Source organism: Antedon mediterranea, chromosome 3 (assembly GCF_964355755.1).
Source record: "Antedon mediterranea chromosome 3, ecAntMedi1.1, whole genome shotgun sequence".
Taxonomy (NCBI): domain Eukaryota; kingdom Metazoa; phylum Echinodermata; class Crinoidea; order Comatulida; family Antedonidae; genus Antedon; species Antedon mediterranea.
Genome location: NC_092672.1, coordinates 36,996,945 through 37,020,221, shown reverse-complemented (window position 1 = coordinate 37,020,221; position 23,277 = coordinate 36,996,945). Strand labels below are relative to the sequence as shown.

General features: G+C 33.0%; 3 protein-coding genes across 6 annotated transcripts; 1 reads left to right on the top strand and 2 right to left on the bottom strand.

Annotated features, from left to right (window-relative positions):
- Positions 1-18: 18 nt before the first annotated feature.
- LOC140045458 (uncharacterized) lies at positions 19-5,509 on the bottom strand. 4 transcript variants are annotated; one of them, XM_072090370.1, is made up of 6 exons: positions 5,405-5,509; positions 3,188-3,391; positions 2,321-2,401; positions 1,603-1,800; positions 878-1,009; positions 19-604 (listed from the first exon to the last, which is right to left on the bottom strand). In XM_072090370.1, exons 2-6 carry the CDS (start codon positions 3,361-3,363, stop codon positions 436-438), a joined length of 756 nt encoding a protein of 251 aa, XP_071946471.1. In that variant the 5' UTR covers positions 3,364-3,391; positions 5,405-5,509; the 3' UTR covers positions 19-435. The 4 variants fall into 4 exon arrangements, with proteins under 4 accessions (XP_071946471.1, XP_071946470.1, XP_071946473.1 ...); XM_072090369.1 differs by having other exon boundaries at positions 3,188-3,422; positions 5,405-5,494; XM_072090372.1 differs by having other exon boundaries at positions 19-601; positions 3,188-3,422; positions 5,405-5,489.
- A 78-nt stretch (positions 5,510-5,587) lies between these two features.
- On the top strand, positions 5,588-9,201 carry LOC140045456 (integral membrane protein DGCR2/IDD-like). The gene is made up of 8 exons (XM_072090367.1): positions 5,588-5,767; positions 6,505-6,621; positions 6,764-7,210; positions 7,363-7,569; positions 7,678-7,800; positions 7,899-8,016; positions 8,626-8,789; positions 8,943-9,201. Exons 1-8 carry the CDS (start codon positions 5,698-5,700, stop codon positions 9,092-9,094), a joined length of 1,398 nt encoding a protein of 465 aa, XP_071946468.1. The 5' UTR covers positions 5,588-5,697; the 3' UTR covers positions 9,095-9,201.
- Positions 9,202-11,543: 2,342 nt separating this feature from the next.
- Positions 11,544-23,089, bottom strand: LOC140045457 (inositol oxygenase-like). Its single transcript, XM_072090368.1, has 9 exons — positions 22,979-23,089; positions 20,307-20,480; positions 19,878-20,040; positions 19,107-19,174; positions 18,100-18,209; positions 17,854-17,921; positions 17,702-17,754; positions 13,663-13,775; positions 11,544-13,443 (listed from the first exon to the last, which is right to left on the bottom strand). The coding sequence occupies exons 1-9, from the start codon at positions 22,979-22,981 to the stop codon at positions 13,335-13,337; spliced, it is 861 nt and encodes a 286-aa protein (XP_071946469.1). The 5' UTR covers positions 22,982-23,089; the 3' UTR covers positions 11,544-13,334.
- Positions 23,090-23,277: the final 188 nt, after the last annotated feature.

The following is a 23,277-nucleotide window of genomic DNA, read 5'->3' as shown; positions in this document are numbered from 1 at the left end:
TTGCATGCTATGTTTTATTTCCAAAAAGCATTTGATGGCAAAAAAAAGCTATATATACAACTAACTAAACATTTCTGCACAGTGTCTTCAACACATTACAGTACACATATTACACAGTAGTAAAATAATGCAATGCTAGCTGTATAGAATTGTGTACCTAAACAATTATTTATCAACCTTCATTGGCTTTCCCATCCTGAAACAACATAAATAAATACAGTAGTGTGATTTTGATATGCAATACAAAGTTACAGCATTAGCGACCAGAAATCGGTGGCTGTAAAATAAATATTTCACTTAACTCAATAAATATTTAAGTATTTTCCCTAAATTGTATTCACTTAGATAGGAGATTTGTCTTAATTGTTTCCCTTAGCCTAAGTGTGAATACGGCCACTGAGTACTATTAAACATATAACAATTTGATTATTTTTGTCATAAATCCATATCCTCATCAACAGGAGAATCTGCCATATTGTCGTCTGCTGTATCTTGTTTGTCGTCTGCTGTTTCTTCATTTGTAGATAAGTCGTCCTCTTCTGCCTTATATAATCCAGGGAATGGTACAGGTTTCCAAAGCACCAGCTGCATTGTAGATTCTCTTCTGAAAACAGACATTATACTATAAGAACCAGTGGACATATTCACATTATAATAATATCTATTCATTCATAATATCTAAAGCTCTGTCTACACTATCAAACTACTTTGCCAAAAAAGTGTGATGTGCCCATATATGGACATGATGATGTCATATCACTACTATATTTGGGCATATCACTACCATGTTTAGGCACTTTTTTTGTCAAACTAGTTTGACAGTGTAGACAGAGCTTAGTACATTAAATAAGGCCATATTACAATAAAAATGACTTACATATTGGATAAAATTTGAGGTGGTAGTGAAGAGGATGCATTTTGTGTTTTAATTGCATTCAGAACATCTTGTTCAATTATAAATTGAGGTTGGTCTTCTTCACATCCACTTTCATCAGACTCTACGTCTAACCTGTGAAATATTTAAATTTTAATTCAAATATTTTTAAAGACAATAACCAGAATATAAATAAAATCAAGGCAATAAAAACAGACTTTGATATGCGGTTAGGCTTTGACAAATACAAAGAAGTCGCATTCTAAGCTATGTACACCATACTGTTTATTGTATTTTGCTACTTTAAAATGTCCTATGTTTTTATTTATTTAAATTTTAATATATTCAAAATATTAAAATATTTATCTGAAAACAGTAATTAAGAATATCAATTATATCACATGATTAAACTGTTTTTTTGTTGTTTTTCTTTGAATTTGTATTAAAACCATTTTTATACAAATTTTAAACATTTTAAATCATAGTTTTTTTACGTCTTGGATTATTGATTTTTAACTACTTCTTTTATAATTTGTGTATGAAACTGTACAATTTGTTTTTTCGATATTCTGGACCCTAATGGAATTAAGTTTTCTTTTTGGGATATCCTTTTAAGTAGAGTCCAACTGTTTTACTGATTAATAATTGTTTTATATGTTTATACTGTATGCATCTGTGTGACTCTGGTTAATACAGTAAATCAATCAATACATCAATTACTACATCACCTATTATCTAAGTTCTGTTTCCATGTGCTTATTCCATCATAATTGATGCCAGTAAATTCCTCTTTCCATGTGTTCATTCCATCATCTATGCCAGTACCATTTTTCCATAACTTTGATGAATCTTCTGTTATCTGTAATTTCCTCATTCCTGCAGCCATCCTTTCACTTAGTAACCTTTTTGTTGTTGGTTCATCATCCCTGAACAAGAACAAAGAATAAATGCGTAGTGGATCATTTCTCATAATGTAATGCGCTTGTTTGGCTACTCTGTATGCATAATCATAAAACTGTCTCGCGATGTGTGTGAAAACACCTTCTCAACCGTGACGAGTTGTAAACAATCCTAATTAGCATCATGCATAATGCATACTCATGGTTTGAAATCTTTGTTTACTTTCGCTCGCGACGATTTTCCAGACGAAATGTAATCAAATTAATTTAACTGTTAATTACGTAAACTTGTTGTGTTTGGCTCGAATTTTCGACTTTGTTATTACTAAATTTAAATTTAGAATATTTTGACTTTCACTTTTTGTGTTTCAAGGGACAATACAACTTTAAGCAATTCAAGTCACTTCTAAAATTTCACCTTTTTCAATAATTCTTGTTGGTCTTTTAGCGCTGTGTGACATCAGTAAATAGCGCTTTATAAAAGTTTATTATTATTATTGGTATTTCACCCAATTTTAATAAATAATTTACAGTACACTATGCTTACCCTTGCAGTTCACAGTGTCTCTTAGACGTTGACCTTTGACCAGTAAATTTACATTTTCTTGTTTCTGAACAATTCCAATTCCTTAAGGTAAAAAATATTATTTTAGTAATTTTAATTACTATTTAATACTAAAAACAATATATTATAAAAACCAAATGTTAGGCAGTTTTAAAAAATGAGTGAAAAGTAAAATTTGATTTAAAATGTCAACTTATTTCACAATATGAGAATACAGTGTACTGTAATTGTATTAAAAATAGCAATTATATTATTACACAGTAAAGGCACCATAGGAGAGCATTTAAAGAAACATAATATAAGTCCTATTGAAACTTTTAATCATTTCAGGATATTGTCTAAGTGCAAATCCAAATTTGATTGTTTAATTAAGGAAATGCTCTGGATCAAAGAACTGAAACCTACACTTAATAAACAAAACGATTCAGTCAAAGCTAAATTGTTTATAAATTAAGAAGGAGGATCTTAATAACTTAAGCCTTAGAATCTTAGGCCTTCTTTGTTGTTAATTAACCAATTAATTAGTATTTCCTGTCACCTTTGGTGTTTGTTAATTTTGTATAATTCAATCACTTGATCTTGAAAATGGTTCCATGATGGTTCCGAAATGTCGATCTTCTTGTTTTTTGTCATTATATTTTATTATAAAGTTATATTATTATTGTTTAATGTTATTTACTGTATAATGAAAAAGTTGTAATGTTAAAATATTAATTGAGACATGCTTTTGGATGGAATGGGCAAGATATACACATGGTATTGGTGATTGGTCACATTTTTGAGAGCTTCCCAATTCTTTTCTACATTATTCTATGTTTAACATTTGCATATCTAATTTTTGCATCTTACGTTGTAAAACTATTAGACAAATGTTTCTTTCTGAATGTTGTCTTGTTTCGTGATAAACCTGCATCAACTTCTCCTGCTACTGGTCTTTGATTGTATGTAGTTTGTCTGCTGGTTGAAACGTTGTAATTCCATTGTTCAGTTGCTGGTGTACTGTTCACTCCCCACAGTGAGGCCATAAGTTCATATAAATCTCAATAAATATCACTAATAGTAATAATATTTAAATCATAAGCCTCTGATAAAAAAAATAAACTTACTTTTAATTTCAATATAAAATTTAATGACAAAAAGAGAGATCGACGTTTCGGTACCATCATAGAACCATTTTCAAGATCAAGTGAATACAAAACAATAATAACGTCGATCTCTCTTTTTGTCATTAAATTTTATATTGAAATTATATAGTAAACGTCTTTTACTTTTAATTTATTCAACAACATCACTGTGGATAGTCCGTATAGTTATTAATATTATAGACGTAAATTATACCTCCATAGTAGACCACACAATACATTATCATTGAGCAGATGCATATTGAATGTGTATATATTAATAATTATGCATACTATTTAATTACAGAATTTTTGTTTTTAATATTTTACTTTTTAGAAAAATATAATAAACATGGCCCGGTGACAGCCACTACGGTTTACGATGAAATCGGTCGCGTCTGAAATCGGTCGCGATAAAATCAACTTCCGGTATTTTGTATTTTTAAATCGGTCGCGTTTTAAATCGGTCGAGCTATTTTGTATGGAGCGAGATGCATGCTAGCGGGATATACATTTTCTTCGTTTATATAGTTTATTTAATTGATATTTTTTAGGAACTAGATTATTTATGTGGATATTTTTTATTTTGGTTAATAAATATTTATTATCATTTTTTTTTTTTTCACAGGTCTCGGAGAAGAAGGACTGTGTCTTTTCTAAATGGCCATTTCTAAACAAGTTTAAATATTTTATTAGGCATATAATAATTTACCTCTATTTTATTATGTACTGTAATTAATATTATTATATAGAGAATATACGTCTGTGTTTTTTATTAATCAAACAATATATAGCCCGTAAAGCCAGCGTATCTATTTTTATACTTATGCATACTGTGGCAGATATATCATATCCATGTCGTTAAAAACTTACTATTGGATTACCTTACCGTATTATAATTTCTATTTTATTTATGTCCGTACGTTATGTAGGATAATATTAAGTTTAGGCCTATAATGAATATTGTTGAGGCAAATCACGTGTATATTTTTATTTCTAATGTTTAGGTCTAAAATATTTTCTAGTAAAAAATGATTATTATTTAGTTAAAAGGCGAGTTACTAGTAGCTGGTATCCACTTGCAGGTATAGAACTAGTTTCGTAATTAACTGTGATTAAAAAATACGCAATAGGCGCGTCTACTTGTTTAATTCAACATTTTTAAAACTTTAAACAGTGGCATGCTAATCTTTTCAAAAACTTAAACAATATTCAATAACACTTTTTAAAACGATTTTCTAAACGAACACATTACAATTATTCATTGACACCTGTAAGATAAAATGAAAACACAAATTATTTATAAATAATGAGATAAATATTTATATTTAGGCCTACTGTACTAAAAAAATAATAACGATCGAGGTAAACAAAATGTTAATAGTATTAGAAATTCTATATTCAAAATTAACTAAAAACATAATTAGCATTTTCATTAAAAAATGTATCTAGTGCGTCCCATGCAAAATAGCGCGACCGATTTCAAACGCGACCGATATCATTAAACGTATAGCTCTATTAACGGCGCGCCATACAAAATACCGGAAGTTGATTTTATCGCGACCGATTTCAGACGCGACTGATTTCATCTGACACCGCCACTACCACCACTAGCAGTATTACTACGTACTAGCTTAGTCTAGGCACGGACGCCTTACGTAGAGGCAGGTAGACAGGAACTGACCTACAAACACAAGGCTAGGCCCTAATTATTCATACTCGACTCCTGAAATGAAATTCACTCTCCCGTCTGGACGCATTCCAGCACGCTATCATCACTGTCACAGACAGCTAGCTAGAGGCTAACTAAGGCCTAGCCAGAGTATCACTAGTTATCAGGCTCTCAACTACTGACACAGTCACAGGACCTGTCTCAGCTACAATGGTAATAGTAGAACTAGCAGTTTAGGCCTATGATGAGATTTAAAAAAACAACCTAACTCACATTAACTATGATTTTAGATAGATCGGCAGTTAGCCTAACAAAAAAACCCGTGTTGCATGCAGAATAAACAACGTCCAAAATAAAAAACGCTCGAGTTCTTTATTTCTTCTTATCATCTGTGTCACGTGACAGAAAATGGATTTGACCTATTGGTCGCCGAACAGGTCACAAAGAAGCCATTTTATGGATCGAAAAAGTACAAGTTTACTCTCTCTCTCCCCAGATAGGCTAGCTTATAATGTTCTAAAATAATGTTTACGTGATAATAGGCCTAAGGGTTGTTTGTGAGAAACATGAATTTTAAAATAATCTTCGAAAAATTGTCTAAATGTGTGATGATGACAGCGATAGGACTCGTCATTGGTTAGTATTTGTGATGTGTTTTTATTTTTTTTGTTCATTGTGTGTCTGATGACACCTTTAAATTAAATAATAATCCTAGGCCTCTAGGGCCTAGGTAGGCCTTTACTTTAGGCCTATGTTGTGTGTATGTTATGCTGAGGGCGGAGGGAAGATGAAAAGTCTAGTTCCAGGCCTAGTATTAACTAGTATGATTGAAAATTTCCCATAATTAATATTGTAAATAAAAACAAAAATATTTTATTTTGAAGAACGACATTTTCAGTATAATTAATATAGCCTAGCCTAGGCCTAACTAGGTAGGATATGTAATTAAACTCCATTAAAATTAATATTGTGATATAAATTGAATGATTGTATAACTCCATTAAAATTATTGTGATATAAATTGAATGATATGAATAATAAAGCTTTAAAAATTGTAATCCTGATTCAATTTGTTTTCGTAGATTTGATTTGAAACTTATTTAGTGAACTTTTCAGAAATACATACAGTAGGGTGGGAGGTTTCAATAATGGGATCTGTTTCAATTTGCAATGACATTAGACCTACTGTATGTTGTATGTACACGTTGGTTGTCACGTGTGAACATAGAATCCGCAAAAATTAAGATGCACATCCTGAATTCAAACAATAAATGATAAGACAAATTCAAGCATTGCAAATTGAAGAAAGCTCCTTTAAATCTTTTTTGAATGAAATTTTGTTTAACAGATTTTAATAAATTTTTATTTAATAGCTGTAAATCCAAGTTTTGTGTTGTGTAGTCTACCAGTCCCTCAAACCACACCACAAGCTCCATCAGAAACGTATGTGCGACGGCCAGAATATCATTTATCAGGTATACGCATAGAAGGTACGTATGTTCCAAGAATCGTAATTGTCTCTTTAAAGTGACTGAATTTTTAGTCTTTTCTTTTCATTTTTTTTAATTCAACAAGCCTAATATGTTGGTTATATTCTTTTGGGTTTAATAATAAAAATGTTTTCTCTTTCAGAAAAATGTCCAGATGGATGGATAAATTCCAACTTAAAACAACCTTCTTGTTATAAATTCAACAAAAAAGCTGTAAGTTTCGGTGAAGCAGAAAAAGCATGTCACGAGACAAATGCTCATTTAGCTACAGCAGAAAACGATCTAGAATTAAAATTCTTAGGCCTATTGGTAAATGCATGGAAAGAGCCCCCTTTAGTTACTTACTGGATTGGATATCAGTACTCAGAAAGGGTCAATAGTTCAAACTGGTCAGAGGTCAATCGAGATCAACCTCTAAACCATCAACAGGCTGTTATGCTAGAAGTGCATATGATAGATCACCATAGTCTCTCAGATCCAGCATTCTTGAACGACACACGTTGCGGGTATGTGAGTATGCGGGACGGGCCAAGGCTTGGAATTGACCTAACCAGCTGTAACAATGAGATTGGATATGTATGCAAAAAAGGTATTTATTAATAATATAGTATTTACTTTCAATTTGTTTATGAAATAAAAAAAATACTAATATTACTTTCAATTTTTAACCCATACTTCCTCTCAAAATGACCCATTATGCCAATAATAAAACGGTCAGAATTTGAATTGATTATTTCACAGACGTTGACTACATTTGCTTTGATGGGCTTGACAAGGTCTATAAATCAGGCGACCGGTTTAAACCAGTTCAGTCTGATCCATGTATCTCATGTACCTGTGGTGAATCCACCATGTGTTCGTCTGCTTCATGCGCATTGCCTAGCTGCAACGATTACACACGGTCTAATGTAGAGTGTTGTGGCTACACGTGTAAGGGAGGGGACAATGGTAAGCAATATGAATTTGTGTGAAATCAACATCACAACTTTATCCTTCTTGAGACTATTTCATAATCCACTCTTGAGACTTATTATATTCTTTCTTTTTTAACGTCAGGTAAAAATATTGAGACAAACATGCAGTGGATGTTGACTATGGCATTTTCTTTCTTCATTCTCGGAGTCGTTCTCATTATGATATATCGGATGCGACAAAGAAGAATGGCCTACTTACGGATTTGTACGTAATTTTGATTTTGTGTCATTTTTTTGTTGGTTGTTTGTTAACCCAACTAGACCATGACCCGTTTAACTATCATGAATATTTTGTTATTACAGTGCGGGATAGGGAACATTTACAGCAACTGTCGCAGGTAGATTTTGAGGTAGGGTGTGGTCCTCCACCACCCCCTGATGAATTTGATGGTCTGTTCCAGAGTCCCCCTCCTCCATACAGGTGAGACAAGTTTTATCTATTGATTTTTGCCAGAGAGTTAAAACAACTCCTCGTTTTAGCTAAGCAGCGTGCATGATGTATCAATCAATTACCATATCAACAGTGACTAATCCTTGGGCTTGTCATGGTTCAGTGCTTTTTGCAGATCAGTAATAACTAATAGAATCAATCCATACCTAGGCCAATGTTATTACACTTCATTACTTAAGCCCTGTCTACACTATCAAACTTTATGTGACAAAAAAAGTGATGTGCCCATATATGGACATGATGATGTCATATCACTACCATATTTGTGCATATCACTACCATATTTGTTTTTGTCAAACTAGTTTTGATGGTGTAGACAGAGCTTATGTATGGTGTTCTATTTTGTGTTCTCACAGCAACTATTAATACAACTATTAATACAACTATTAATTTAATGTGAATTATGTATCATAATGAGAATATATGAAAAATATAAGGGACATAGGTTTTATAGAAACTCATTTTAAATTTGCCTTCTTTATTGTAAACAAATCCAGTAATTCGAGCGACAAACAAATGAAGTTGAGAGATTTTTATTCAAAATTTAATTATATATCTTTTTGTTTCTGTTATCTTTAGACTTTGCAAAGATGAAAATACTGACTTGCCACCACCGTACGAACACCTGACAATCAACAGAACCCCGACTGTAAACGCTAATAATCGAAAAATTGAAGATACGAGAGAAACGGTCACATTGCTGGGAGACTCGGAACCCAGCACTCCAAGCGTGCAAAGTGCCGGTGAGTTGTTTATTTGTTTACATTCACTATCTGTGGTAGCATTCACTGTGCACTTTTATTGCATATTTATATCACACTTGGTTGATATCTGAAGGATTATGATGATGTAAATATAAATAAAATACTTAATTAGACATAATGTTGTAATTGCAGAACTAACATTATCTGATCGTCAAACTCACAGTAGACAGGAGGATGTGGAAAGTTTAAACTCACCCAGCGATCATTCAACGACTACGACACCAACTGGTTCAATTCAAGATGGTAACTCATCAACAGGTGGAATTTATCAAACATCAGTTTAAAATAAACTCTTACTGTAACTGGTTTAAACTCACCCAGCGACCATTCAACAACTACGACACCAACGTGTTCAATTCAAGATGGTAACTCATCAACAGGTGGAATTTATCAAACATCAGTTTAAAATAAACTCTTACTGTAACTGGTTTAAACTCACCCAGCGACCATTCAACAACTACGATACCAACTGGTTGTATACTGTAACTGTTCTGTGGGTATTATCGCAATATTATGTTGTTTTTTTTTTTCATTATTTCAGGTGTTTTCATTAAAGCTTGCTTCCCACGTAGTAGGTTGCAACGCAAGTGACTTGACCAATCACAATTGGTCGAAACACTTGCAGGCAGCGTACTTACGTTGTGTACTTGTGGGAACCATGCTTTATGAGATACTTGAGCACAGTAACATTTTAATGATCGTAACAAATGTCTTTTTTTCTAAGCAACTTCAAAAATAATTGTATTGCTTTTACTACAGCACCACCATTGCTAATATTTCAAGATTAATGTAATTTTTATGATTATTGTTATATTAATGTAATTAAGATTGCTAATTGTAATTTATTATATATTAACATTCCTAAAGCTCTGTCTACACTATCAAAATGCATGTGCCAAAAAATGTGATGAGTGCCAATATATGGACATGATAATGTCATACCACTACCAGATTTGGGTATATCACTACCATATTTTTTGTCAAACTAGTTTGATAGTGTAGACAGAGTTTAAGTAAGATGAGCTACATGCAGATACCTATTCTGTTGGCACAGCAGACATTGACATTTGCAATATATGTATAGTTCACAACAACAAACCAACTAAAATTCAGATAATCCAGTTTTCCATTGTATATATTGTATTGTATTAACAACATTTTTTGTTACCTCTTTGTACATATCCCATTTAAATGAGTCATTGTGTAGTACAGCAGTTAGTAATATTTATTTTTTATTGCATTAATATGTCTACATCCTTTAAGGCAGGACCATACCTCCCCCTCTGAAAAAGTCATAACAGAGCATCTTTAGTCCCCTTTTCAACAACCCTCCCAACATTTATGACCTAGCCTTTAGTCCTATCTTACAATCAATGCTTTCTTAGTAGAATAGATATTGTATAATGTACATAAACCTCAATCTTTCGTGGTTGTATAAAGTAGTTTCCCATAAGAATACATAACATTAATTTTCATGGAGATTTTTTGTTCCGGTTTTCAACCTAGAGCTTGGTCACAATTGATACAACAGTCATGGAATAGAGAACAGATTGCTTGTGTGAGACTTAAGTGTGTGTGAAGCTCTGTCCACACTATCAAACTTTACACAAACAAACACATGTGATGTGCCCATACATGATGTCATCACTACCATATTTGAGAATATTACTACCATATTTGGGCACATTATTTTTGTCAAACTAATTTGATAGTGAGACAGAGCTTGAGACTGTGGTCTGGTAGTAGTACAACACTGTAAAAAGCATTTAGTATTCTTGCTGTGCATTATGTTTTGATCAAGTTGCTAAACTATGTGTTGGAGTAAGTGCGAATTTAGTAGGTAAGGAAAAGTTAATCTGCAGTTTAAAATCAACTACATAATCTTTTTAATTTATTACTAATTTTAACAGCAATAACTGTTTTCTCTTATGTTTGGAAATCATGTAATAAATTGAAATCAATTTGAATTAAAAGTTGTTCTAGCAGCATAAAAGTTAATCTGTTTTATTTTGGATTATCAATCAACCTAAATGTAATTAAAATTTATTGTGTATGTACTAAAGTCGATACATGCTTCCTCTCGCTGCCCGACACACGACGTGCTTCCTCTCGCTGCCCACCTTGCTTGACACACGACGTGCTTCCTCTCGCTGCCTACCTTGACACGACATGCTTCGTCTCGCTGCCCACCTTGCTTGACACATGACGTGCTTCCTCTCGCTGCCTACCTTGACACGACATGCTTCGTCTCGCTGCCCACCTTGCTTGACACATGACGTGCTTCCTCTCGCTGCCTACCTTGACACGACGTGCTTCCTCTCGCTGCCCACCTTGCTTGACACATGACGTGCTTCCTCTCGCTGCCTACCTTGACACAGTTTTTGTTGTTTCTTCTGTCAATTCACCAGCTAGGCTTGTTTAAAATTATTAGTCACTGCCTGGTGCCTTAAGTCTCTTGTGACCATCCTGGAGGGCATCTTTTACTTTTCTGTAGTATGGTGGTCACTTATCATCTGCTCAAAACCAGGATTACCACATGCAACAACACAATTGAGTTAAAAAAAAAATCTGTGCTCTGATTGGTTGAAACTTCAGAAATTCAACACTACTTTAAATCAGCTTATTTAATTTTACTGTAAATATAATGGCCCACAAAATCATTTAATACACGAAGAAAGTGACTAACTACAGTGTATGTAGTGGAAAACAACAAAAACACAACACAGTTACATATATCATAAATACAGTAGTTTATTCTCTCATTCAAAAAAACCAGATGAACTTTCGTCAAACAGTGAACATCATCTCTGAAATACGACCAATGGAATTTATTGATAGAATAACCCTTATCAGGGATTCTATGTGATGACAAATAATAACAAAATAATCTATCTTATTATTAAAGTGTATATTTTTAATGAAATATAGACACCACTTAACTTATTGCTAAAGCTGATGTTGCCAGAGTTTTTTGAGCGGTGGAAACATTGAAACTGAGCACAAATTAAATATGATGATTAACAATAATGATGTAAGTAGCAGGGGTGGTGGATAGAGGCAAGGTATCAGCATAAATAAAGTGTGGGGGAGAAAATCATAGCACAGAGTGGTGCTTGTTGGAAGGGGAGGGGGAGGACATGAGGTGCCTATAGGAAAGGGGGATGTAGTTTCCATGTGTGCATAACGAAAACTGAGAGGTAAAAAATAAAATGTATGTTTGCTAGAATTGATAAATCCATAATATCTGTGTTGTATACAACTAGAAACTACCCTAAGAGGGCACTATGTAAATTTAGAGAGGTCAGGATCCCATGAATATCCCTGTACATCTACTGCACTTTTGACCTATATGGTTACTGTATATCTCTATATGGATATATATCTATGGTTATCTATGATTTAAATACATTATCAGTTTTTATTTTCTTTTCATACATATTAATAAGCTTCATAGTTTAATTTCACTTCCAAATAAGGGTTTGTTTTAGCAGCACAAACCATTCAACTCATATTACCGTATTAGTGTATATTATTTAATAAATCCAAAGGCAAATTAATTACAGGTTGTACAAAGAAATAGGAGGGTTAACAAATTGTAATATTATTGCCAAGAATGCATTGGGTACCAACAGGTGGGGTGGAAAGTGCACTATAAATACTAAATATTGTTTAAGCCTTGTCTACACTATCAAACTTTATGTGACAAACAAATGTGATGTGCCTATATATGGACATATTTGAGCACATCACTTTTTTGACACATAAAGTTTGATAGTGTAGGCATAACTTCTTATCAAAATAAAATGCATGTTACTCTCTATCTTCTTCATCATCAGCCACACAGCCACTCATCATATAAATTAAACCACTGTGGGTATCACTGTGGGTATCACAGTAGTATAGTTCATTACAAATAATATACATTCATTATAATATAATTTTTATATAAAGGTTTACATGATTTAATAAAAACATGATTCCCTATTATCTACAGAGTAATGCGATATTCAAACAATAAATTAACAAGAAGCATAATTACATATTTATAAATAAATATAATAAAAGGCTTCCTATTAAAAATGTAAAAAAACATCTTAAAAAATCAAGGGGCCAATAAATATGAGTAAAAAAAAATTAAAACGTGTAATGTTACTTTATGTACACAATATTAGGGAAATAACACATCAAATTCTATCAGGATTTTGACCAGGGATAATAGGCTGATCAAACCCCATTGTTCCAAAAATTGGAAAACACATCAGCTTCATTTTTTAAACCAACCTACCATTCTCGCACAAATGTTGTGAGTCGAATCTCAGAACCAAAACATAAGTGTGCAGGGGCTCTCATTTGTGCAAGTACGGTAATTCCAGTTCTTGGACAAATGGTCTTAATTTTTTTTAATAAAGTCTGAAATTAGTATTTTTTGTTTTGACAACAAATTGACCACTATTCGTTTTTGAAATTTTTGTACCAAATAAATTTTATTTTTTGACAAAAAAATGTGATTGAGCCTTAAGAGTTTCACCATTTAATTTTGCCGGGAAAATAGTGATCAATCAGGGACTGATAGTAAGGTTTGAGGGCCTCAATGTCAGGAAGCTCCTCACTTTTGGAATACAGATCAAATTGGCTACAAAGAAAAGAAACATCTGTTAACATCGTGATGTTTTTTTTGGGGAATGATAAATATATTTTTGTTTAAATGTATTGCAAAAAATTGACAGAGTAATTAATAAAAATAATAACATTTAAATTAAAATTGTATCCATTATTTTATGTCAATCTTGCACATAAATAATTTCTTAAAATTTACAAAATAGACAATGTAATAATATAGAAATGAACTTACTTGAATTCTTTAACCCATGAAAGCATCCTGATATCTTCATTGTTACACAGGTAATAATAATCACTGTTGGTATGCCATGGATAAAATGAATGGAATCTGATAACATACAGTGCCTACAGTAAAAATAATAAGGATCTATATTAACAATATTATTATTGATAAAGTTTGCAGTACACCACGTATATTAGTTCTGAAAAGAACTGTTGAGTTTTTCGACGTTTCGATTAATATGCTATTATTATTATTATTACTGCTCTTCTGTTGCCGTATTTAAAAAATTGCTCAAAACACATTTTTTCGACCACTAACATGCACAGCGCCTTTGATTTTGTACCTCGGTCTTTGAATTGACGCTTTATAAATATTGATATAATAATAATAATAATTATTATTATTATCATTAATTAATATTACATTAATCCAGTTATGTAGTGATGGATAAAAAAATACCATTGCCTTTGGTTTTGGCTATATAAATACAGTTTGTAATTTAATTAATCTTATTAAAGAGTGCCTTGAATATCAGTTACTCACTGGGCTAAAGTGGAAGGGTTCAAGCCCGTAGCCAGGGGGGTTTGTAGGGTTCGAACGAATCCCCTTTTTCCTGAAGTTCCCTTTCCAAACCAAACTAGACTAGGCCTAGCCCATATGATGATTGTTTGCCTTTTCTGTAGTATAGCCAGCAGGCAAATGTTACTTTTATTACTAAATAGCAAGATTGTATCATAAAATAGCTAGGCTAGTAATACCGCCGTTTCCAGTGTATTTTCAATTTATTTTACCAAGAAAATTCGTGATTTTACATCATTTGCCGTCTCTGACTTTAGTATTAGCCCCGCAAAAAAAGTTAGTTCATTTTAGTTACACTGCGCACGTGTTGCTTTTCGTAGGGGACGTTCGCCACTTGTGGTGTGTGGTATGGTTATTCTAGGCCTGCTTACATAGGGAGTTCTAATTAAGAACTCCTTGCTTAATCACTTGATCCTTCTTGCGTAGGTGTCCTCTTTGTGACCATCACTTTTTTTTACACAATAAAAGGGAATTTCCGAAAGCGATCAGTCCATCATTTTTACGGATCGCCTGCGCGATCGCGTTCCTCAAACCAGCAATTAACGTCGCTAAACCAAATGGTTTCTTTTATTAAACAAATCAATTTTTATGTAAAAAAATATAGTTAATAAAAAAACAATATTTAATAGTAGGCCTAAATAATGTGTAATAATTGAGAAAGAGATTCTTCACTTCTGTCTTTGATGATTCTTTTCCCCGAAAAATGTCAACCATTTTGGTTACTAAAATACAGTGGAAAAACATGTGCTGTCATCTTTCCAGCTGCTGCTCTTCTAGTATAGCCAAAGAATATGGTATAGCCATAGCGTGTGTGGCAGCCCTTTGTAAACACAGCCAATTGACAATCAAATAACCCTTTTTAAGGCACAATATTAACTTTAAAATGACTGTATTTTATTATCAATATTTTGTTGACTATTTTGCTATATTTGTACTGTATTAGTCAAATACATGTAAATAACTCCACATTTTCTGTCCGATTTTTTAGGCCTAGCTAGGCTATCCCCTACCTACTTTAGCTAGCCCAGCCAGGTCAAGTAGACCTAGTTGTCCAATGACTCCCAGCCAAGTTAGGCCATGGCCTTATTTCTTGTTTTATACTGTTGGACTGTATCCTGCAGCCCCCACCCCCGGGTGGGGGGTTGGGGTCATTATTTCCTCGAAAACACAAGGAGACGTGATGGACTGAAACATGCCAGGTGTGTGTAGGGCACAGTCATGTCGGACAGCAACAGTTTGGTATGGTGCCGCGGTGCGGTGTACAGTATCAGGCATATTTTCTACCAAACATCCTGATATTTTCAATAACACTAATTTCCAAGCATCTAGCGCATGGGCGGACCCAGGGGTGTTGCCTTAGTGGCCCGGGCAACACCCTTAATTTCATACTAAATGTTGTTTCTGCCACTAAATTTAAATTGAGTCCCATTTCTTCGTATACAATATCCATATTTATACGTTATATGTAGAAGTCCAGTCTGAAAGAGAATATTTGTAAATTGGCACAGCAGTCACCAATAGGCCTACTATACCGCGCACAGATAAAAGTAGATAAGTTTCTGAGCATACGCAGAACAAATTTCTGATTGACTAGTTTGTGGTGCGCGCGTCAGACAGCAGGGAGATGTATCTCTCTCTTGATGAGAGGTACGAAAGGAGGCCAACATACACTGTGTTTGGGGAAAACCCGTCATATGGGTCGTCAATTTGTTCATAATTATTGCGTTTTTCCATAATTTAAGGCCAAATCATAGTTTTACGTATAGTTTTATTTTTCCGTGTAGTACCCAGTTTATCTTCATTTCCGTATACGTCCGTAATATTAGGGTGAATTTCAGAATTAACAGAGAATTATTATACCGCGTCGGTAGCTGAGCAAACTCGGAACTTGATAGACTTAGTCATAAAGTAGTTACAGAGTTTTACGGCATTTTATCATTTTCAATGTTTTGTTGTTAGCTTATTGTTAAAATTGGTAAAAGAAGAAGTCTGGCGCCAACAAATTTAGCGACCTTCACAACCAAAATATTATTTTAAATGGAACGCTACAAAAACAATCCTCCGCTTCATCACTGCATAAATACCAGACAAGGTCGTATCTTTGTTACGTTTTACATCAATCCATTTTGATATCACGCAATCCATTTTTCAACAATGGTAGTATTCTAATTTTTGATTGAATAGTGAGGGATTAGTTACAGTGTGTTGACCTTAAATAAACCATTGGTAATTTACTGAAAATCCAAAATGAACTTGTGTTATAATACAAGCAATAAAAACTATCACAGATTACCTCTAATGGATCAAGCATTCACATATGAACTTTGCGAAAAAACAAAAATATAGCTTATATTCATTCCTTTTAGATATTAGGCATATTACCAAGGCTGATAATCGATTTGTCCATAATTATTGCGTTTTGCCGGGGGTTTTCCATAATCTAAGGCCAATTTTTAGGCCAAATCATAATTGTGCATATAGTTTTTTTTCCGATGCGTGTAGTACCCTATTTATCTTCACTTCCATACGTCCGTAAATATTAGGCCGAATTTCCGTAGTAATTTATGGAAGTTCCGAAATTTGAACCATGTTATACCGGTAGCAGAGCAAAGTTTGCTTCCTTCTGCAAATATCATATCATAATTTTCTTTGTTTTATTTTGGATTGTGGTTTAAACAACACTTTTTTAAAGTTTATAGTGGATAAATAAAAAATGAATTTTTGAAATTGTGGTTTTAACATCTGACTTTATTTAGCATTTAATTGAAAATAACACAATTTAACGTTTTGCGCAATATATTTACAGCAGCAAGCTTCATATTTTTTGTATAACTTTTTAAAATTATTAATTGCTAATAAATTTACAATAATTGAGTACAGTTATTAGAATGTAATACCATACCAGAAGTACCTTCATTGGGAACTTCCCCGTGACGTTCGCATTGAACGAAAACAAAAATGTTATCCTATAGGCCTATTGTTAGTCGCGTATGTTTTATTACCGGTCGAATAACATTATGCTACGATCCTCTGTTTGCTAGCGCACTATAGAGTGAGTGACATTTCCGTCGAACTAGAGGTGCAATTTATTATGAATTTTACGTGCGAGAGTACCATGTAGGGGTGTCATTTAACAATTTTCTTGCTCAAATACTCATTGTCTACAGCATTTTAGGCAATTCTCTTAAAATAGTCCTGCAAGTCCAATTTTTCTTACCTCAGTCCCAACCATGATGAGGCCAAGGTCCTGGGGCAGGAAACTCTTAGGAGAGGGGGTGCTCTTGTGGCTGGTGACCAATATCATTGGTGTTTTGATCGTTTGATATTAAATCATATAAGCTGGTTACACCGGAGGTAATTCCCATAAGAGGGGCCTTTTTGGGGAAAAAGAACCCCCCTGTAAAAATCCTGGCTACGGGCTTACCCTCTATCTGTTTTTATTCAATTTGGATTTAAGATAGAATCTTACCTCTTGAGGGAGCTTGCATCGGTCGTTGCCCTTGCATACTTGATACATGTACTCTACAAAACACAAGATAAAAAGTACAAGAAATTAGGGCACACGTTCTATACAATTTTGAGTGTAGATTTTTGATAAAAATTAAAAGATAAAGAAATTACCATCATGTCCCCAAGACATTAAAACGTTGTCCAAACCACAGTTTTCTTTGTAAATACCCAATTTTGTACTGAAACAGAAATATTTTATGGAAGTTGGATGATAAGTAAAAAAATATGTAAAGATATGATATTATAAATTTATTATCTGGCATGCTCAGAATACATTAACATATGCTACCTATAATGAGATAGAGTTCATGAATGGTATACCAGTAAAATTATGTTCACATTTTTCATTATACCTACTTGAACTTTGGGTTGCTCATGTCCACATTATCAACAAAACTTTGCCTGCCATACACAATGGAATCTGAAGGAAGACAACCAACTGGGAAAGTGTCACCCACAACACACCACTACAAAAAAATGAAAACGGTTTAAAACAACAATCTATATATAATTTTGACTTTTATAAACTACTTTTACCATTATTATTATCTACCATTATTGTCACTTGTTTTGTGGATGAAATAAAGTAATCTTATCTTACAGTAATCTGAAAAGTGGCATGACAGCTAGTAGTAGTAATAAAAGATGGCATGACAGCTAGTAGTAGTAATAAAAGATGGCATGACAGCTAGTAGTAGTAATAAAAGATGGCATGACAGCTAGTAGTAGTAATAAAAGATGGCATGACAGCTAGTAGTAGTAATAAAAGATGGCATGACAGCTAGTAGTAGTAATAAAAGATGGCATGACAGCTAGTAGTAGTAATAAAAGATGGCATGACAGCTAGTAGTAGTAGTAAAAGATGGCATGACAGCTAGTAGTAGTAATAAAAGATGGCATGACAGCTAGTAGTAGTAATAAAAGATGGCATGACAGCTAGTAGTAGTAGTAAAAGATGGCATGACAGCTAGTAGTAGTAATAAAAGATAATTTTGATTGATTTGACCAAGAGGAAGAAATCAATATTTCATAGTATAGTATTGATCTTCTTATAGCTTTATTTAATTTTATTAAAAACTTATTATATCCTACAATTTCAAGGGGTAGGCAAACTAAATGCAAAGGTCAAATTATTCCATTGTTGCCTTTACAAATTAATTACTTACAACAAACTATGCTGAAAGTTGTTAATATTAGTAACATATTTAGAATTTATTATTTACAACCCAGTTTTATTTCATATTTTTTCCCTCCATATGTCATGTAATACACCCATTTTGGGCTTTATGAGGGATGTTTTTTTCTCCTTTTTACCTTAAAAAATTGTTGGAATAGAATTTATGTACATAAATAGTGACACCTACTTGTGGTTCATTCCAAATAGCCAGTACTTTGCCCAGGTCATGTATAAGGCCAACTAAATGGAACCATTCTAAAGAGAGACATAATAACAAAAGTAAGTTTAAGCTCTGCCTACACTTTCAAACAAGTGTTATATGCCCAAATATGGTAGTGATATGCCTAAATATGGTAGTGATATGACATCATTATGCCCATATATGGGCACATATTCTTTTGTCACATAAAGTAGTTTGATAGTGTAGACAGAGCTTTAGTTTAAATTGGTCATCTGTATTTGTGCTGTTGAGATTTGACTGGTATTTTTGTGTCAATTCATATAGATTACTAAAAGCTCTATGATTGATTGAATTGATTGCAATTTATATTTATACTGGGTAAGCTCTTCAGTCAAAGACTGGTCTCCCAGAGGGCCCAGTTATGATCAGTGGCTGTGATGTACTAATACCTCCTACTCGTCTCGAAAGATGTACTAGGTTCTTTAAAGTGCACATGAGCTAGATGTGTACACTGGACCTACGGTTTATAGTCCTTATCCGAGAAGACTCGTTCTACCACCAGAACCATGGAGTGAGTGAGCCTCGAACCCCTGCCGATGTTATGGCTACGTAATTACGGTTCTACTGTCTTAACCGCTCGGCCACTCACTCACTCATTATGAGATTACTGCTTCTCAATAGTACAGTATTACCTTTTTGTTATTCAACAGTTTATAGAGGTTCCTCAGAGGGTAAACTCAAGCTTTATTAACTTTATTTGACTGGTCCCATCTTTACCTTTATCGGGGTGTTTTTCTCGAATTCGTTCTGCTGTTTGGAACGCATGATAAATGTTTGGAACGTCCAAATCAGGGTCGCTTTCGTCGACAAGCTGATTCACAAATTCTAGAGCTTCCATAATTGTCATTTCCTTTTTGTCTAATTTGCACCAATGCTCTTTCTAAAAAAGCAAACAATGAAATCTTTTTTCAATGTCAAATGCTATTTATTATTGTTATTTTTTTAACAATAACATGATTAATCAATAAATACGATATTCAATTGAGTAAAGTTGTTTTCTCCCATTTTATTGATTAAATTTAATTTAATTACAGATATATACTGTAGGTAGACTAAACAACTGTACAATGTTCAGAGTTTATTCAAAATGTAATTCACTTTCAAAAAATATATATATATACGATTTTTCTATAGATCTTACTGTACCTTATCTTTTACAAATTGTACTGTTTGATGTGTGTGCATATTTTTATAAACATTTTTCACTTTTTCCATATGTCCATCATTTGTTTTGTTAGAACTTTCAAAATTTCTGAAATCTGGACCTTTTTCAATTTCTGGCCTGTAAAGCTCAGAGGGGTCAATGATAAAAACTGGCTCCTGTCAACAAAATAAAATATATTGTAAATATTTTGTAATAAGACTAATACAGTAATCAATAAAATAAATACAATCCTAACAAAAAACTTGCTTGAAACTGCAACAAGTGTGATGCCATAATTCGTATGCAAATTATACATTGGGCTCATTTGCATTTGACGTTTCTTTTCAAGATTTTAAATTTTATTGAAATACACAAATACTGACGTTTTGTTGAATTAACAGTAGTTAGTAACTTATAGGATAGATTAGTAGAAAGACTAGGCCTATTGTTTTTGTATGACTGACATCATTTTGCCAATAATACTTGAAGTCGTCATCATGACTTGCTAATTACTAATCCAATATTTATTATTTTTTTGTACACTAAACTAGGCTAGGACCTATTCTATAGTGCCAAGTAATTTTTTTTCTCCAGATTTTGCGATAAAATAAAATGTGGGTAGGCCTAGGCCTAACTAGAAATAATACGGGTGAATTACAAAGTGTTCTAGGTTAGTTAGGCTAGCTAGGCCTATCCTGGCTTATATTATATATGTTGCTCAAATTTTATTCCAAATGGTGCATGGGTCATTCTTCAGTAAGTGTCTAATTTCAGGTTTATAAAAAATCGATTTTAAAATTTGCATTTTTTAAATTTTAAAAGTTTATTCAGATAAATGAACATGTATTTACATGGCAAGCGTATGTTTGGCGCAATCTTTATTATATATTTCGTATTTTATTCGTATTTATAAATACATGGTTCTATGTTACTGTCATTTCCGTCACATTTATAGAATATACAAAGATAGAAAAAATAACAGTTTAGGAATTATAAAATTATTTCCATTATTAATTCTTTGATACTATATATATATGTTTGTCTCTATTCATCAAAAAATGATTGTTTTAACATTTATTAGTATGATGTTATACGTTCAAAACCATTTACTATTCCAAAAAATAATAATTTTCAGAAAATAGTATGACTGTCACTGATGTTTTACAAAATTCTGTTGAACTAATATTACTATCCATTGACATAGTAGAAGTTGTTGTAGAAATTGTTTATATTTCAATATACCACATAATTGCGTTCATTACTTAAATATTTTAGGATTTAAAAGGATAAAATATCCATGTGACGGAGATGAAACCGTGACGGATATGACGAACTTAAAAAATCATGTGACGGAGATGACTTTAAGATATGATTTGATTACAGTATGTTTATTGACCAGAGTCACATAGATATACAATGTAATAACATAATAAAGATATACAAAACAAAATGTACAACAAAAAAAGGCCCTGGCAATAACAAAAAGTCATATCCGTCACGGGCCGTCATCTCCGTCACAACGAAACATTGGGAAATGTGACGGAGCTGACCGTGACGGAGATGATGTATTTAGCATTGGACAGCCTAGGATCACATCGTAGGCATGTCTGACAGCGGAGACGGATTGCATACTTCTAGATACCATGAATAACTTGTACTTCCAGTTGAAAAAAACCAGAAATTATAATTATTTAATGAGTTCTATACCGTTCGGATATGACATTCAATAAAGGTACGCAACTGTAATTTTTCTAAAACCTCGTTTTATTAGGTTTTTTCCTCTTTTATTTAAAATGATGTGCGGCTAGTTTTATTTCAATATCTTCGCATGTTTACAACGCACAGTCAATTTTTTCCCCGCCGTTCATTAAACTGTAGACGGCACATTTAAATTATGTGACGGAAATGACACAAAACTGCGGGACAAGCTTTTTCCAAACAAACACTTTAAAGTTTGAGATTTAATGTACTTGTAGAGATGTATTTCGAAGAATATAATCGCATGAAATCATGATTAACTAACTTTTTACAATATTTTCGATAACAAAAGTCCTGTTATCAAATATATACGGCGATCATAAAATTGAAGATGTACGATCGGGACATGGGGGTTGCCTGAAACATTTTTATAAAAATTAACCATATCAATGTAATTATCTTTGTTTTATGTAATTAATTATATTTACAATAATGTTGATTATGATTTAAGTCAAGAATTTTTATTTTTTAATGATGAATTTTCAGTCTCTATCTCACCAAAGTATCGGGACACGATTTTAGACACTTACTGAAGAATGACCCGTATAACCCAAAAACATACCAAAGACTAGGAATTTACAAATGCCGCAGTATCAGTTTTGTCGGTCGCGGAGCTAGCTAGGCTACGCCCTTCCTACTAGCCAGCCAGCAGGCCTTACTTTCTATCAATTATCAGTATGTATCTAGCGTGTTGGCCTAGCTAGGCTAGTTAGGCTGGTAGCCCTACTACTACGTACTAGCTAGCCTGCCCTCTAGCTAGTACTAGCTTTTAGTAGCTAGGCCTAGCCTACGTTAGAGTTTAGTTTTTCTGGCCTAGGCTAGACCTAGCCTAACTAAAATCATTTTTAAATATCCCACTAGGGATGGTATAAAAACATGGATCACATATTATAACTGAAATCAAATAATTGCTTACCATCTCCGAAGAAATAGAAAATAAAACTTTGTTTACGTCGTCTAGCGCGATATCTTGGTTTTCTGTGTTTTGATTGTTTGACGATTTCTCTTCTCTCTCTCATGAACATGTGACAATTAAAAGGGGCGGGGTATATTATGACGTGTGAATAGTTTCTAAACATTATCACTTCTCTAAACAGTCTGTACAATTTGAAACATATTATATAAAACAAAACAGACCAATATTTAACCATATTATCAATATAAATTGATTATGATAATATTGATAAATAAGCATATAAAATTAAAAGAATTTAC

Bases quoted from the DNA above. Each gene is read 5' to 3' on its own strand.
- LOC140045456 (XM_072090367.1), top strand. From the start codon at position 5,698: ATGAATTTTAAAATAATCTTCGAAAAATTGTCTAAATGTGTGATGATG. The intron at 6,622-6,763 runs GTACGTATGTTC...TTTCTCTTTCAG, and splicing joins ATCAGGTATACGCATAGAAG to AAAAATGTCCAGATGGATGG. The intron at 7,801-7,898 runs GTACGTAATTTT...TTGTTATTACAG, and splicing joins AATGGCCTACTTACGGATTT to TGCGGGATAGGGAACATTTA.
- LOC140045457 (XM_072090368.1), bottom strand. The intron at 17,755-17,853 runs GTAATTTCTTTA...TGTGTTTTGTAG, and splicing joins AATGTCTTGGGGACATGATG to AGTACATGTATCAAGTATGC. The intron at 13,776-17,701 runs GTAAGATTCTAT...TTTTTACTGTAG, and splicing joins GATGCAAGCTCCCTCAAGAG to GCACTGTATGTTATCAGATT.
- LOC140045458 (XM_072090370.1), bottom strand. From the start codon at position 3,363: ATGGCCTCACTGTGGGGAGTGAACAGTACACCAGCAACTGAACAATGG. The intron at 2,402-3,187 runs GTAAGATGCAAA...TTTTACCTTAAG, and splicing joins TTGTCTAATAGTTTTACAAC to GAATTGGAATTGTTCAGAAA. The intron at 1,010-1,602 runs GTGATGTAGTAA...AATATTTCACAG, and splicing joins AAACAGAACTTAGATAATAG to GTTAGACGTAGAGTCTGATG.